The following is an 18,557-nucleotide window of genomic DNA, read 5'->3' on the forward strand; positions in this document are numbered from 1 at the left end:
ATTTATCACAAATGGGACATTTTCTACACTGCAGCTGTCAGCAGTTATTCTGAATTTACAGGGTAAACAGAAACAGAACTTCAACTTTGCCTTTACTAAACTGTGCTGCCAAAGAGATGGTAGAAAATATTTTGAAAACGTTAATTAGCTTTTATTAAATACATTCCTCTTTTCTTCTAGCTCAAAGAGATATTAACTTAGCAAAATAAGTGATACAAAAGGTAAGCAAGAAATAATATAAATAAACTTCTTTGCACTAATGAAGCCAAAGTAGATTGTACAGAAGGATGCACAATTTCAATTCATTGACACCATGAGTCCCATTTTGAGTAACTGTTAGGTTTTAACAGGGCACAGGCTTTGTTTCACAGGAGACAGAAGTGGACCAAATACCATGCTTAAACTACCTGAAGTGTTTGACATGTCATTAAAGTCAAGTGTAGAAATACTGTGGTGTGTTTTGACTTCTTTGGGATTTGTTTGTTTGTTTGCATTTTGGGTTTTTTGGTGGTTTTTTTTTTTCCAAACTAGGATTAACAAGATGTATTCAGGACTCTGTAACTTACAGTATCATATCTTCAGAATGGCAAAACTATGAATTCAACTTTAGGTGTGAGCTTTTAACTAAGAAGAGAAATTTTAGTGAGTAAGCAGAAGAGAAAATGAAGGAAAACGGTAATGTAAGGTTCTCCCATCTTGGTTTTTCTGCCCTCAAATTTTCATAGTAGGACATTTCAGTCAGAAGGCAAGAAAAATAAATGTATGCATGTCAGTTATCACTGCACATACAGCATCATGGAGAAAATTGTGCTTAAGGCAAAGGAACACTGTAACCCTAGTCAACTGTACAGAATTCTGCTGGGCATATTGCCAGGGGAAAAAAAAAAAAAGAAAAACATTGAAAAACACAAACACATTTAATCTATCTTAAGTCTTCTTGTCCCTTACAGAGCTTATTGTATTTTAAGTATTTATAGACATCTTCCAATAATGATGCAAAAATAAAAAGTAAATAACAATCACAAACTATTTTTTAAAGACAGATAAGCCCCAAAACAAACTCTTATTTCCTTTTCTTTTACATCAAAATCTGCCACAAAAAAATATTTGTTTTAGTTTGCTAACCTTTCTGGGATTTCAGATCCACTTTTCTTAATTGACTGACATAAACATCTATTGTCCCATGATATGTAGAAGCTTTTAGACTTCCATCTGACGAATCTAAAAAACAAAGGAAAAGAACTTGTGTATTATTCACTCTTTTTAAGTAAACATTTGACAGAATCTCTTTATACCTCAAACTGATTTTTATCAATTCTTCTGTGTTTGAGAAGTATCATAATTTACAGACTGTCAATCTTCACTTAGAATTTTTTTTTTTTTTTAGAAACCTGTTATTCTATCTCCCCACTCCATATCTCCCCACTCCAGAACGGGGGCACACACTGGTCCTCAGGCTGTAGCTCTGCAGTTGTTCCACATCTCCAAGGGCCCAACTGCACATCTTTCTACAGGAATGTCTTTATCTTTGTGTGAAAATCAAGCACAAAACTTGAATACTAAGGTATCCTTTAGTTTCCCAAAGAGTTCATTTGCTCAGATTCTGCACAGGGAGAACTTTACCTAGGAAAGCTACCCCATGCAAAAACCAAGCAGCTGTTCACTGCAACATCTTGTCACACAGAATAACTGAACACAGGCTTTGTAAAGTCTGATTCACTACATCTGAATTATCAACAAATGTTTAGTATGTGCAGGAAAACAACATTTGTTCTGTGCCTTGGAATAGAGAAGCTTAACTTTTCTTCTATACCCTATTACCAGAAATTTATGATCATAAAACTTTGAGAAGAAGCATTTTTACAAATAGAAAGTCTTTAAGAAGCTTTAAGTGTACACTTGAGTAGTCTTTATTTGCAATGTATTCCAATTTTAAATACATAGACTTCCATAATATTAAGTGAAGTCCCAAAGAGTTCACTTTCAAACTACTAAACAAGTTTATACCTAATAAGAATTGCAAAGAAATTATTAAAAAAATCTAGAGGAGCATAAAAAATTACCTTGGTACACGAGCAAAAGGCAGTTACTGAGAGGTATTTTTAGAGACAATGGTAGAAATTAAAGTATTGGCAAGAAATCCTGAGACACTTATAGAGACTGGTTTCTGAATATGCATAGAAAAAACCCAACTGTCAAACTGTTAGAAGTAGCTAAAAAAACTTGAATGAAACTTCCCATTTTAAAAAGTACAAGCATTAATGAGAGAATGAACCTGATTAATTAACAAGGATGTCTCATATTAACGTTTTATGCTTGCCATACAGTTTAGCTCTAAGTAAACTCATCTGGAGTTTTCTGATCCCAGGTTTCAAGCACAGATGCCAAAGATCAGTGCATTGCTTACAACAGCAAAAACATAGAAAAGAATCTTTATCCCACAGCTAAAGCTGATTTCTTTGGAAGGGAAAGTAATCAAAAAAACCCAGCTAATCCATACTTAGTCAGCTGAGAAACTGAGAAGAGCTTTGACTGAAAAGAAAACATTAATGACTAGGACTGGATGTGAATGCTTCTGCCATTTCAAGACTTTGTACTAAAGGTCTGTTTGAAATCTGAAAAAAGAAAATTAACTCTTCATTAATAATGAAGAGTTTTGCTTGTCTAAGTGAAAATGAAACATTGATTTTAACTGTTGATTTTTATAAAAGGTTCTCAGTTAAAAAGTTAAAGTCATTCGAACTGGAAAATTTGGCATGCATCAACCTTTTAAATGCATGTTTTAAGCAGTGATCTCTAGAAGTTTTCATGCAAAAGCTGTTTTTGCAGATATTCCCCATCAAATTTAGTAACAGCCAATTACCAACTCCACATAACCTTGACAGAGATTTTGTTGGCAACAGATAGAGGAAACATCCAGCCTTTGACTCTTCTGCTTTAAAGAGAAGCTATAATAAGTTCCTTTATCTGTTCTAGGAAGAAAGAAGAGTCTCCTGTGACAGAACAGCAGCTCTCTCCAGGGAGAACAACTACAAATAGTCCATATACCACCAGCTGATGGTGCTTTAGAGGGACGACTGAACCTTTCTCTTCCCACTTCTCAAATGCAAAAGCAGCTCCTGTGAGATTCTTCCCAGCAGAAAGATAACTTTTGTGAATCTGCAAGACTAAACAAAGTGTTCTTTCCTAGATCTTCAATTAATAAATGTTAAAATAAAAAGAATTCCTGTTTTGTGAGAGACTGGATTGTGTTTGCAAAAGGCATCAACATGAAAAAAATGATGCAGGAGGAGGGCAGCAGGGACAGGCTCATCAAGGCACAGATTTACCAAGAAAGCCAAAAACAATCTTGAGGGAAATGGAACACTTTTCCATTGAGGAACACTGTTTTGGGAGGATGACTTGCCAGATGTTGATTCCCAGAGTACCTTTGTACTAATACAAAGTTTCCTATGGCTGAAGAAACTTCAGCAGAGTTTCAAAACCACCAAGAAGCTTGGCAGCACTAACCAAACTCTAAACCTGGCACTACAACACTGTGCAGTAAACAAGTGTTAAGCTTTGACCTATGGAAGTAACACAAAATATATTTTATGGAAACAACTGAATATTATTTATGCAATGAATGGTACAGATATGATATTAAATACAAGTGTGTAGATACAGTTAAGAATACCAAGAAACATGGAATTGTTCATCACTTCTGCAAAGTCCATAAAGATGATATTTAAAGTTTCTATCTCTAACTTAACAAATAAAGGGAAATGAAAGGAAAATGGATTTTAAAAAAAACCCAAAGAGTGCCCAAATCTAGATAAATAAATATTTCATCAATGAAAAATGACCCTATGCTAAGAAGCATAGGCTGATATGATAAAATACTTGAATAGTAATGGAGACAATACATATTTTATGGTTATGACAGATTAAACCTAAGGCAATTCATTTTCAAATATATACCCAGCTGATATGCTAGCTGATATGAATGTAAATAATTGAAGGTAAAAATAAGGAAAAAATGTATAGTTTAAATTCAGAGATTGCTAAGGACTGACAGGGAAAAGCTTTTCTCCAGGTTTTTCAAGGGGGAGAACAAGGACAAAGCCTTTTACTAGAAATGGAACAGATGGTCAGTCTTGTGCAGCTTTAGCTATTTAAGAATTTACTGGTACTAGAGAAAAAAGATGAAAAAAGGGCACAGTGAAGCAAGATGTCCTTGGAAGGACAAAAGTCTTTGTTAAGTTTTATGAAAATTAAATAGAGCTTGAAGAATAAAATCTAAGTCACATAACTTGAGAAAGACTGCACAAAAAGATCACTGAAAGGCTTACAAAGGTAACATTTAGTATCACTTCTCCCTTCACTTTATCAGCCTAGCACTGAAGAAAGGATTAAACAGAAGTGTTCTTTACTTAAATCTAAACAAAAAACATGCTTTTCCTAATAGCATCTAAAGACTGACCTTGTTCATGGTAAAATCAGTGACGAAATCAATCTCTATAGGAACACAAAATATTTATTATGATTTGATTACAGACTGGAGGAAGCATAAAATCCCAGCATATCTGAAGTGTGATGAAGATTGAATTCCTGCTTAGCTAGCTATCTAGTATTTCTTATTGATAGAAAACTGGCAAAAATTCTTGGTTTAGTTCATTGTTCTAAAACTGTCATGTGAAAAGTACCATGAGAAACTGAAATGTATTCACTAAATAGACTTCACTATTATTTATTATTCAGAATTCACTAAATTGCACATACTACTGAAAAATCGTTAGCATCCTGACCATCATTTGTTCTGCCATGGGGACCTGGCAGAACAAATGATGCCACATACAAAGCAAAGAAATCTCTCAAGAAAACAATTCTTTTCCTAACTAAATTATCCAGGCTATCCTTTTACCTATTAATGATCTATTTTCTACCCCAATTTTAAGTTATAGCCATTGGTTGTAAAGGCCATAGTCTTTTTGATAAATTACTCTGCTCCAAAAAAGCCCAAACAACCAAACCATCTGGCTTGCCTAGTTTGGAGAAAAGGAAGCTGGGGATGACCTCATTGCTCTCTGCAGCTTCCTGGGGAGGGGAAGGGCACAAGGAGGTGCTAAGCTTTTCTCCCTGGTCTCCAGTGAAACGTTGCATGGGAATGGTTCTTTTTTAGGAAGCATTTTTTTTTACAGAGAGAGTGGTCAAACACTGGAACAGGGTTCCCAGAGAGGCTTGTGCCCTAAGCCTGTTAGTGTTTAAGAGCCCCTAAACAAGACACTTCAACTCTTGGCCAGGCAGCTGGACTGGATGATCACTGTTGGTCCCTTCCAACTGAAATAAGGGATAAGGCCTTGAGCAAACTGGTTGAGTAGGAGGTGTTCTCACATTTTTAGAGTTGAAAGTCTGGATCCTAAAAGTCTTTTACCTTTAGAAAAATCCATAAAATTACCAGGGATGTTTAGTGCTCTTTAGGAAAAGATGAAGTCTATCTAGTGCTGTTAGAATTGAAATCTGAAAAACAAAGTTTCTTCAACTCTAAGATGTGGCTTAATGCTTAAGCTGAACCTGGTTAGTAAAGGAAAATAATCATCATCTGTTGATGGAAAAAGCTACCTCCCTCCTATATTAAGAAACCTTTATTTAAACACTCTTCATACCCTATGAGTTTATTTAAGAGAAGGAAAAACACCTCTGCAAGTTGAATTTAATTCTGTGGTTTAATGACTAACTCATAAGAATGTGTCTTGCATTCATTTTCCAGGAATGCTAATATAGAGCTCTTAGAAACATAAGAAGAGTTGTTAACAGTCCCTGAACACATCTTAGAGATCGTCCCTGAAACAAATGCTTAGTGAGTGACTACAGTTAACAGCATCAGCAGAAGTCTTCAAGATTTGAGCCTGAGGAAATCTTTCTACATTCAATAGATACACTGAGCCTTGTCTATGATTCTGTTACTTCAATTTTCTGCCATAGCAATAATTAGAATTTGAGTTTCTCACTTTGGTGTTTGTGTGCTATAAGATGCACTGATATAAGGTATACCATAACTGATAGCTATGAGTTACCCTGTCATATAAATGCCCAGGTTCCCAAAAAAAAGGTTTATGAGCTATTTTCATTTCTGAAGGGAAAACTATTACCATAATAGTTTGAAAACACTGAAATTATCACAAGCCTTCCCATCACCCCCCCAAATAAGTGATACATCGATGATTAGCTTCCTGATATAAAAATTAGACATAGCTAATCACTGATAGCAATAAATGTGAGAAAGAGAACTACAGTAAGGGCACAACTGCATTTGATGCAGACTTGAGAATTTTCTCATGTCCTTTTTTCCCATTTATATCTAAAAGATGACAGCTGGACTCAGTCTCACTTGTGCAAAGTCCAGCTAATATTGGGTATCAAGTGAGATCATGTACCTTGCCCAGCCACAAAAGGCTGAGTTTGGAAAGGGTCTTATTCAGCCACACTTATCAGTGCTACTCCTGAAAAGGAGGCAAAAACATCTGTGTGAAATCACCTCCTTTTTACTTCCCTTGTGAATATTTAGCCTTTAGAAAGGAGAAGGGAAGAGCAAGAGAGAGAGAGAAGGCAGAACCTACCTACTGTGATACTCCCTTTTTTGGTCTGAAGGTTGGTATTACCTATAATGAAAAGGGGAAAAATGTTAAAAACATATTATTGAAACATATTATTTATCATTTTTTAATCTTGTTGCTTTACAAACAAAAGTCTCAATACATGTGGGTAACAATTAAGTGATTCCAGACAAGTAAAACAATGAGTAAATTCAAAGACACCCACCTGGATTTGAGGGAGGAAAAACACATAGAGAGGCATGTGCAAGGTTAATGCACAATATTGTCTTAGCTTACTTTGGGCAATCTCTTGTTAATTGCTCTGATGCCTGCAACAGCAGTACAGATGATTTAAGTTCAATTGCATGAATAACAAACAGTTTCTATCTTCTTCTTTTACATACCTATACCCCATCTCTGCTGGAGGGAATCTTGTGGTATCTGCAAAGGCAACTTCCTGGACCCACTGAACCTTCCTACTCCCTCCAAAATTATTCTTTTGTGCATGACAACCCCTTGTCAACATTTCCATTGACTTCAGTTGGAGTATGTTGGACAAAGTGGAGAGATCAAAGTGTGTAAGGCACAAAATGTAGAATGGTTTTCTACTGAACTTGCATCACTCTAAACAGGCACAGGCGTTCCAGCCTCAAAATTTCAAAACACTTATTCTGCCCTTTCACCTATAATATCAAGAGCATCTGGAAGGACAACAGATGTACCTCGTAACAGAAGAGACATCTTTACTACTAACAGTCTAACTAAATTGCAGAAACTTCTCAATTTCCATGCATAAATGTGTCACAGAAAATGCTCTAAATTAAAAACTAAACCACACCATGTCATCCCTGCCATTCTCTCATCCTCCCAAGAGAAAGACAGAATGAAGACTAAGGCTTGATCACAGAAACTGAGTGCAGTTTAGTAATACACAGTAGCCATCATTTTCAGATCTTTCAGAAGATGTTTTAAAAGTTGCAAATGGATTAAGCCCTACCCTATCTTGTGTAATTACACAGTAGTAAACAATCATTAGGGCAGAGTGCATTCCACTGTATATGACCTGTATTTTTCTTAGTGGTTCATGGGCTGAAAGCTAGAAAAGCAGCCTATCATCAACCATCTTAAATTCATCTTTTCAAGTACATACTGTACAAAATACTTTGGAGTTCTAAAACTCAGAGCACAAACAGAAGCATTTTTCAATGACCTTGAAAGATGTTTGGCTTCACTCTTTGCTGTTTTTAAAAGGTATGCTATAATTATGCCATCCTTTCCCTCATTTTATCATGACTGGCACTTAGTTTGGTACAACCTACAAAAAGACCTCGGGTTTGTCAGCCAGCAGCTCCCATGGAGCGGCTGAAGGTAGATTATATTCTGTCAGCATATAGCCCCCGGGTCTGTTAATTTTTCTGGGGGTTTTCTTACCTGTTTTGATAAGTAGATCTTTGAAAAATATTCAACATGTAGAAATTAAATTCCATTTAGATACATACTTAAATGGCAGAACCACCAGTGCTGTGCAATGCCAACACAATATATTGGTGTGAAAAGCTCACTTCAAACCTCTAGCTAGAACAAAAGCTGCTTTTGAAGCAGACAGGAATGTCTTCAGACTGTCTATAGACAGTGCACAGAACTGCACTTTTCATCATGTACCTGTTCTCTGAAGGCCAACACAACTTAGGACTTTAAGTTAGGCAAGTATTTCTTGTGCATATCAAGGGCAAAGAGAGAAAGACCAGACTGAAGGTAATTAAACCAAATAATTGATTATTACAACCAACTGATTTCAGCATTGTAATGCTGAAATAATGCTATGATATTCAAAATATAATTTTATCAGAATATTGAGAGCAGTGCCTTAGTGTTTTGGGGGTTTGTTGCTTCTGAAGAAAGAGTATTCTTTTCTACCATCTACAATCTTGGCTTCTTCAATGAGCACTGTAAAATTTCAAATTACAGTACTGCAATCAGGATTGTATAGGACCCAGGGCAAAAGATACCTTTTGGGATTTAAAGGCAACACTTTATGCTGTGTGATTTATATTCCTTCAATTTGTTTTGGAGGCTCTCAACAAGGCAGGATTATTTCAATGCAGAAAAAAGGAAAATAAACCATTATGCAACTTTGTACCACTTTAGAAATTAATTTTATTTTCACTTCTTTATAGACATGTCTGTACTTTAGTCTGATGAAAATGTAAAATGTGAAGCTACAATTCCACTCTACATACAGTGAAATCCAGAAATGTAGGGAACAGACTTTGGTATATCAAGAGGTATATTTTCTGGAGGGATCATAGAACTCCAAGCTGAAGTATTGGACTGCACTACCTTTGGAAGATGGCAGATATTTTACTTTGTCTTATTCAACCAATTGACAAGGCAGCTGTATGTTCACTCCTGTATATACATTAGTGTGCAAATATATAAAGTAACCTCAACAACCTTGTTTTCCAGTGTGATTCTTTTAGATAATTGACTGGACTATGACAGAAAAAAAAAATCAAGAGCAAATATGAAGTCCATCACAGGCTTCACTGATGTAAAGCAGTGAAAGCTGAGTGCCAACAGTTTGCAAGGAAGCTTTGCAGGTAAGGACCTGGGCACCTTGATGGCCACCATCTCCAGTGGGAGTGAGTAAAGAAAGTCAGCTGCACACTGAGCTGTATGATCAGGAGTATAGACAGCAAGTAAAGCCCTCCTGTGAGGCTGCACTTAGAATATTGTGTTTTGTGTCAAGAAAGACACCAGTGTACTTAACTAAGAGAAGATCAGGAATCCTGACCAAGCTACAGATGCTCTGAGAGCATCTGTTTGTTTTGCTTTAAAAGGAGAAGGCTGAGAAGGAATCTTCTTGTTCCCTTCAACTACCTAATGGGAGCATATAGAGAAAAAAAGACATTCTTCTCATGGTGATGCAGCAAGAAAAAGGAAGAAGTAGCAATAATGGACAGAGGTCATAATGGAAGTTATGATCAAAAAAGTTTTTTTTCCCCAGCAGAAGAATAATTCAGGAATGGACCAAAATGTCCAGAAAGGTCATACAATCTCTGGACTTGAAAATACTCAAAGCTCAACTAGACAAGGCCTTGAGCAAGCTTGGTCTAATTGAGCCCTCTTTAAACATTAGCTGGGAAGGAATTTGATATCTAGTCCTAATTTAAACTAGATTTATAAAATAAGTTAATAGTTAATGCAACTCAACCCAAGACTTTGGGAGTGCTGCAACGAGGGATTGCCTGCTCCTGCCATGTGCCCCTTGGTAGAGAAGGTTCACTGTAATGTTTTTATCTCTTAGATAAAGAAGAAATTTCTCAGGATCAAATTTCTTTTTCAGGTGTCAATTCAAAAGCTTAATAGCACCTGACATCTCTAATGCCCGTTACAGAAGCTGATGAAATTTGCCCAAAATTAACTCCTTTCAAAACAGTGCATTACTCATTTGCCAGAGGAGCATGAAGCATGCAAATGAGCAGTTGTGAAAGTTTGAGCTCTACCAGTGTCATGATATTACAGCCTGAGTTTCAACCACAAAATGTGTCTCAGAGAGGTTTGTAATGACTGTGCTGCCCTAACTTCAATTTTCCCAGTGCAAAAGCAATGAAATCTAGCTTAGCTTTGTGCAGGATGTGCTGATTTGATGCCATCTATAGTGTCAGCTGTAGGGAAATGGAGATTTTAGTTGCCCGAGAAACAATCTGTCCAGGTGTTTACAGACAAAACTACTGCAACTGAGCTACTTCATGAGCAGAAATCAGAAGTGAAAGTAACCATTTTTTTTCTAGCAGAAATTTATAGTAGGAGTTATCTTGTCTGCTAATACATGTTTGTATGTGTACTTTAAAAGCCTTGGATCTTACTATTAAAACATGATTGGGGAACATGATGTTTTACAGAAAATATTTTTTCTCAAAAAATAGGGTAAAATTACCAAGCAACTGTTAATGCACAATTTAAAAAAAAAAACATACAGTTAAAATAACATTAGGTGTTCCAAGCCCATTTAGTAGAGAGGTCATAAAAATAATCCTGAAGTAACATAAGAAATGTCTGCATAATTTGGATACAATTCTATTTGCTTTCACATTGTTCTTCAGCTTAATGGCAACAGGCATTACTGAAGAAAGTAAGTTATTAACTACAGCAGTTATGATTTCATTTTTTTAACAAGAAAATAAAAATTATCTCTTGGATGTGGACAAAGACATGAACCTGCTCATGTCTTTGATCACTCCACAATATCATTATACTGTATAAAGTAAGAAAAACCAGCACAGCTTATCAGACTGAAGTTCCAGAAATAACACAAGCCTACATGTTAGAAAAATACAATAACAGGAGAAAAAGCAGCTTATTTCTGTCAGTGCATGCTAAAATTAACTTCACCTAACAGGTTTAGAAACCATTCTCACATTTAATATTAATGCACAAAGGAGTTGCTCCTCCAAGGAAGAAAAAAGTCATTTCTCAAGCAAGATGACAACATAAAATTGCTAAGAAATTGTAGCAAATTCTTTCTAAGGGATATAGCTGAAAATCTGGAACTCTGACAGAGCTGAGTAATTTTCTTTGTACATCTTCCAGTTTGTTTTACTCAATGTTAAATCACCACAAATGCATTACAGCACAGTCTGAATTCAGTGGGAGATTTGTTAAGTTAGAAAACCACAACAGAATTGAACCTCAGCTGCTGCTTAAATAAAATATTCTATAGTTTATTAGTTTTAGATCTAGGGGAAGGACAACAAAGCGTGGATGGTTTAGAGACTGCTAAGCAGTTATAAGACCTTCTTCTAAAAACCAAAACTTCCACCACTCTTAATATAAGGTGCCAGCAAATACACAGGCTATTTCTAACAAAAACTTCTAATCACGTCTCTCTCCTAAAATTGCTCTTGGTAGATGATCTGTCTAAGAGTTGCTTCTCCTATGAAGAAAATAAAGGATAGAGAAAGGGGAAGAGAAGCCTCCTGACAACTTTTATCATCATTTTAATTTCTGAATTTTAGAATAATTTGATGTTCTTAGCACGTGTGACATTTCTTTCATATAATATATGCTTTTTGCTATTAATAAGTGTGCTTATGAAACTGTTTTCAAAAATACAGTCTGCTAGGTTGCAAAAAATCAATTAAGTCTCTAAGAGAAATTAGAACTGTTTTGCTTGTATACTGTGCACAGCTGATTTAGTGATAGTCTACTGCATTAGTCCATTTGTTACTGTGAACATCACTGAACACCTTCAAAGCAGCTTAATTTGTGACAAGTTTCCTTCTTACCATGAACACTTCCCAGCATAATATCACCAGATTCTGAAGAGAGAGATGCTGATTCTGCATAGAGATACTTAGTTTTCAGCAGCCCATCTTCAGTAGATATATTGATGGTTGTCCCCTGCAGCTTCTCTATATTTACACTCTAGGAGAAATAAACACAATCAACAATTTGTCATCACAGCTTGAGAAAGCAGCGGGAAGTAACACTGTTAAGACACAAAACAAACGGAAAGCAATTGTTGGTGCAGGACAAATGGGATCAGGTTCTTAGTTAAAAACTACACAAGACAAAACAAAAAACCTTTTCATCCAAGAGCTCTGACTTAAGAACTAATGATTCTTCACAATATTCCTATGAGTTATTACATCCATAGTTCAGGTGAAGAACCTAAGTAGTCACAAACAGATAAAAAAAGCTTAATTTAATTTTCAAAATGTAAACACTTCATTTTGAAAAGCAAAATGAAGGATTAACTTTAATTATGAAGACTGAATCTTCATACAGCATTATGACACTTGGAGCATTGGTAATCAATTTTCTGTCACCGCAAATTGAAACATCCTCTGTCTTTGTTACATACAGATATTTATGAAGATTTTTAACTGGCTTACTTTGTAGATATATCTTTGGTGAAGGTTTGCAAAAAACTCCCACCCAGCTGCCCTTTTTCTCAGTATAATTTTCCTATTACCTTGGTTACTCGGGTTTCTATCCTTGGACTTAAGCCAAAGACATACAAAGCCTTGAAAAACGAGGGATAAGATCTCCATTTCCACTTCTTTTCAATAAAAACAGAGAGAAAGGATAGAATATGAAAAGTTGCACTATGCATTTGAGAAATAAAAGGCAACAGATGAGATTATCTATGTAAAAGTGATGAGCCACATGATACAATGTCAATGTAGTTGAACAAAACAGAACAATTCACATGCTTGTGCAACAACCATATGAAACTGAACTCTATTCTCAGTTAAATTTGATTTATGATGGAAGAATGCAATAGTTCATACCTGAACCCCTGCTCAATTTGTTTTTATTTTGCTTATGCAGACTTTAAGCAAATTGCACAAAATCCTTATTCATTACATGAAACAATACATGGCTTTCTAGATCAAACTGTGCCTTACTCAAATTATTTTTAAATCCTCCTTGTCATTTTAGTATTTCCACCTTGTGCAAAAAAAAAAGTTGATATAAAAAATAAGTCTGTCAACCCTTCCAGTCTAATATTATATAAAGAATAAGCTATGGATGAACCAAGAGATATTCTGACAAATAGCCACTAGTGTTGCACAAACTCAGTGCTCCATTGTATCCCAAAAACTGAGCTAAAGAGGCCGGTCTAGTATGGACTATATGACAGCCAAATTATACTGTGGCCTTACCCATCCATTCATGCTGAACTACTAAATTATAAGATTACAGAATGGACTACTGACTTAAGACTTTTCCCATGATGCTACAATGCTGATTAGATCTCCAATAATTTAGCAAGATACATTGAACTTTAATAAAATCAAAATGTTATGCATAACCTATGGTTGGATTAGAAATAGATGACAGTCAATGTCTACAGTCACTGCAGGTGCTGCTGCTTAGAGCTACGCTACAGATATAAACAAAATCCAATAATAAAGGCACAACTTGTCACTACTGAAACAGACAATTCAGCTTTTCATCTTCTACTGCTTGCAACAAAACCCTGATAACCAGAGATCTTAAACATTCATTTACATTGCATCTGTCCTAGGAATGCTTCCCACAAAGTGCTCCCCCACCCCCCAACCCTGCATGGCAAAGTGCAAACCTGCTGTGACACGTGGCCACAGCAGCAGGTAAAGGGAAAGGCACTCTCATTTTAGGCTCCATGACCTAACCTGTTCTAACAGTTAAATGACCTGCAAAGAACATTTCCCATTTAAGCAGGACCATCACTGATATTCAGCACAATGAAAATAGAGCAAAACACACTTTCAAGGGGAGGAATAAAATAAAAATATCTGCATACTTTGGATACTTTTGTCTGCCTTGTGGCATTCCTAACCAGGCAAAGGGAAGTTCAAAAAGCTACCTCTCTTCCTACAGAATGCAAGTTTTAACTCTATTTAGATATATTACTTTATTTAAAAATTAAGTGCTTTATTGTAAACAATCTCACATACCAACTCATTTACCAGCCTCAACTACCTTTCTTAAAATTGCACAGTAATAAAAAGAGTTGTCTCAGCTCCAGAACAAAAGAAGTCACTATAAACAATAAAACAAAAACTATCAATGCAAAGAACATTTGTTTCAGAACAACCCAAATCAGGGTAGGGGCATGGAGGAGGGGGCAGTCAGACTGCTCAAGCATAAGAATAAAAATGTATTTTAGATGGGGAAAGCATGGAAAAATAGGACTGCTTTTCAGTGAAAATAAATGTTTTCAATCCCAAATTCTTTAACTCTTGTGGATTTTTGGCATAACATAGATGTCTGGCTCAACAAAGCAAGTGTTATAGAAAAGTCCCCATGGCATAGATTAGCTAATAACTCCCCAGCCAAACAAATTTCTTTATTTTTGTCCATTGAACCACCAGAACTTCTGGAAAAAATTCCTTCCCTTGGGCATAGAGCCTTGGGGGTTGCAATTACTGAAACTGACCACATGCTCAAGTTCCATTGGTTTCATCTGTATAAGTCAGACTGAGAAGCTTTTACACCTGAAGGCATTTTCAAGATAAAAACTAACATCTTCCTATGTTTAAATAAGATATATACAGCTCCTTCTCCCCATATTCCTGCTCCTGGCCTTCCTTTTTGTGCTATCATTGTTCAAATGTTTTTCTAGTGTCTTGTCCCACCTCCCCCCTTAAAAAATATTCTTAATTTCTCAAGTTCTTAGTGCCTCATACCACATCCTCTCCCTCCCCACCTTCCAGGGGGCTGGAAATGCTGACAGAGTCATAATTACATAATGACAACTGCAACTGATGGAAGAAACATCTCATACAAACACACAGAGGAGACATAAGGCTGACTGATTATTAACAGAAGTGGCCAGTTGAGAAAAGAAATCTGTCCTTCCTAACCACACTATAAAGTTTGTTAGAGAAGTTCAATAACATAAGCCAAAATATTGTTCTGTAGCTGTGAATTCATGCTAAAATGACTCACTTCACTCAAGTTACTACAGCTTTACAACTCTAAGGTTGACTTCTTGTAATATTACATACTCTGTACAAATATTTATGATCACAAAGAAGCACTTCCACTTAATCTGTATGACATTTGTTTTATTATTTCAGAATGATGATGTTTCTGAAAAGAGCTAATTTTTTAAAAGCACTTAAAGGCTCAAAGTAAAACAATTCTCTGAACTATATTTTCCCATACAGGTACAATTAGTACATATATTACATAAAAGGCAGTCCAACACCCACTTCCAAAGAAACACAGATAAATTAATGCTGACAGTTTTTGGAAAATCCAATGGCAATTTGCTTAGCTTACAGCAGGACATTAAGAACAGCTCACAGCTGGCTCTAGGTAAGTGAACTGATCTGGGAACCCAACCCACAAGATGTACAACAGAGCCAAGCAGCACTTCACAGAGGTGACTTTGGATGCCTGGAACTTACCAGTTCCGTCTCAAATCTATCCTTGGCAAGGGTGAATTACCCCCACTCTCTGATTCTTCCCAGTGCTGGTGGTTTCAAGGGTGCCTATGGATTCTGACAAAGCACACATCCAAGCTACTTCCAGCCTCAGCTTGGCTCCACACATTCATACAGGAATACCTCAGATCTAATGAATCCTAATGCAACCACTTGCATGGACATTACAATACCTAAAAACAAGACTGGATGTGAGAACTGTAGGGAGTTTAGCTCTAGATTACTTTAAATAAAGAAGAATTGCCTACTTAAGTCAAGAAACAAAACCAGAGTATAGTAGTTTGTGGTTAGTCTCATACTGCCATCTACTGAAAAAAACCAAGCTAGTTCTCTACAAAACTGTTCTGTTTGTGATTCTTCCCACTGCATCTCATAGCAAGATTATATGTGATTATATTTCCTCAGCTGCAAAGAAGTCTGCAAAGCCTTCTACTCTTCCATTCTTATGTAGCACTAGAAGTGTACAGCATTTACAAATACCAAGCCACTATCCACTAAAACTCCTGAGTCTTCTGCAGAATCCAAATGCCTACATATTAGCCAAGGAGAAAGTTTAAGAATGCTGTAAGGGGTCTATATAGTTAAAGCTGATGGGTTGTATCAGTAGAACAACCTCTATACTGATGGAATGATCACACACTTATTCCTGCTTTCTGTGGACCCATTTTATCAATCCAAATCAAGCACAGGATAGTTTAATTTAACAGACAAACCTAAGAAACAGTGAAATTGCAAGGAGGGTTATTTACATATTCTTTAGCATATTCTTTTAATTTAGTCCTTTTACAACAAATGAGGAGAATAAGCCATTGAAGAGAAAGTTTGACCTCCTACTTACCCCCTTTTCTGTTGCACAAATATCTGTATTTCCATAAAGTGTTCCAAGACCAATTACTTTGCCACCATTTGTCCTTATATCAATTTTATGGCTCTGAAAAAAGTTTTAAAATCATACAGTTAGGCTAACTTGTTCTCTAGTTATGGTTATCTTGTTTTTTAAGTTGTACCACATTAACCACTGGAAGCCTTAGTCCTGCAAGCAGAACCAGATTTGGCAGTGTTTCACTACATACAAATTCTAATTAAAATTGTATTGCATAAGGCAAAACTCAAGTTTTTAACAAATTAGCCAGGTTTCACGTAAAAACTGCTCTATAGCCGTTACACCTTCCAGCTGTTGCTGCATACAACCAACAAGAGGAAAAAAAAAAGTACAGAAATGCACTAAACCAATCTCAAAAAACCGAAAGAACCCATCAGCTCTTGAGAATAAAATACAGCCATCTGTAAAAGAGAAAAAAAATCTTAAAAAATCAAATTTAAATAAATAGATTGTTCTCTCCTTACACAGTAACATGATGAATTAAATGTTTCAATCTGACATCACAGTTGCTTTGAGGCAGGCACACCATGCTTGTTACCAGAATAATGGTTAAACAGCAAATTCTCCAAATATGTAACTTGAGGAGAATATGGGAACTTGCAAGATTGGAAAAACTAGTGTATAGCAAGGGTTCACCAGTGTGGCCACTAATAGTTCAGTAAAATTAAAAAAAAAAAAAAAAAAAAACCCACAACATAGACACTAATTCCCCCCATCCCAAATTATTAGAATATCTTCCTAATAAAAAGCAACCGGGCTTTCAGCGGTAGGTATTTCTAGAGACACCTAACAGACAGAAGGATTTGCTGAGAGAAGAAACCAGTTACAATGGTCAAGCAGCTTTTTCACCAAGAGGAATTATTCCACCAGCAGAAAGAAAAAGGCACTAATTTTTCACAGGGCTTCTCTAAGCAAGGGAGAAGGGTTTGAATAAGGAGGAGGCAAAAGGCTGTCAGGACCTTAACAGATGTCAGAGGAAAACCAGAAAAATTTGTTCAGAAGAAGAGAAGGACACTGGTGCAGGATGAATCAGGCTCAGACATGGTGAATGGTGAGGGAGCATAGCAGGTCTTCTGCCAGCATGAGCAAGATGTCTGGAAATTCTTGTTATCACCAGCACAGTCAAGGAGTCAGGAGTAATTGAGGAACAAGGAAGCATAATTAAAGGGTTTTCCTGGTGGCATCGTCATCATAAGAAGTACAACAACAACAAAAAAAAAAAAAAAAAGAAGAAGCACTGTTTTCTCAATCAAGAATTTATGAATAATTCATACTCTGAAGAAGACCAAAATGCCGTAACTGTGTTTTGGAATTACTGTTGCTATTAGTTGACCTAGAGACTTGGAAGGGATAAGGTGAACTGGACTTCAGCCAATTAAAAAACAACTACCACCCAAACAAAACAAAACAAAAAATTCTATAAAACCACCGTCAACAAATCTCACTGGTCAGGTAATGCCTACCACAGCAAAACTGCCAGTCAAAATCCATTAATAAGCCTCAGAGACTCCTCCTTTCTGTTCAATTACTACTATGTATGATTAAGCAAAGTAGATGTCAAATCTCTAAGTCTTTTGTAAAGACACTGTAGATTGTATATATAAAAAAAGCTTTTTTTAAAATTACAATTTATACTAACAACTTCTTGCAAGTTAAGAAAATTAGCAGTTGTGAAGCTGCTGGTGCTCTTGAATAATCCCTACATGACCAGATTTTTTTCATTTAAAATCATTTATCAACCATCTTTTTCTCTCTCCTGTAAAGAAAGGGTCTCCTGCTTTGTTAGTTAATGAGGTTTGTTAATAACAGCGAACCAACATTAAAGGTGGAGGGCACTATCATATCAGTTTGCTCAGTAAAGCAAATTCCCAGAAAGGGAATCAGCTCTTATGCTTCACTACAGCATCTGGTCCATAACATTTTTAGTAGTTTTGGAAAAACCCTAAAGGCTAATACTTCTTTTTCTCCCAAATAAATCTGCTTCTCTGATAATACAGAGTATAATTCCTGAAGCTTTATTAGAAAAAATGAGTTCAGTCACCTTACTAGAACTACAGTACTTAAAAGCAAGATTAGACTAAAACCCAGCTCTTAATTTTTAAAATTCAAGATATTTCACATCTTGGATTGTATTTGAGACAAGATTCCCAGAAGGTA

General features: G+C 36.0%; 1 protein-coding gene across 1 annotated transcript in view; it reads right to left on the minus strand.

The window, feature by feature from the left end:
• The window catches only part of FAM185A (family with sequence similarity 185 member A), a 36,732-nt gene that overhangs the window by 10,664 nt on the left and 7,511 nt on the right, over positions 1-18,557 (minus strand). Inside the window, exons 3-6 of the mRNA XM_053978927.1 lie at positions 16,356-16,448; positions 11,864-12,002; positions 6,600-6,641; positions 1,126-1,221 (exon numbers count right to left, since the gene is read on the minus strand). Coding sequence (XP_053834902.1) covers positions 1,126-1,221; positions 6,600-6,641; positions 11,864-12,002; positions 16,356-16,448 — 370 coding nt within the window. The remainder of the gene's footprint in view (positions 1-1,125; positions 1,222-6,599; positions 6,642-11,863; positions 12,003-16,355; positions 16,449-18,557) is intronic.

This window comes from Vidua macroura, chromosome 5 (assembly GCF_024509145.1).
Source record: "Vidua macroura isolate BioBank_ID:100142 chromosome 5, ASM2450914v1, whole genome shotgun sequence".
NCBI lineage: Eukaryota > Metazoa > Chordata > Aves > Passeriformes > Viduidae > Vidua > Vidua macroura.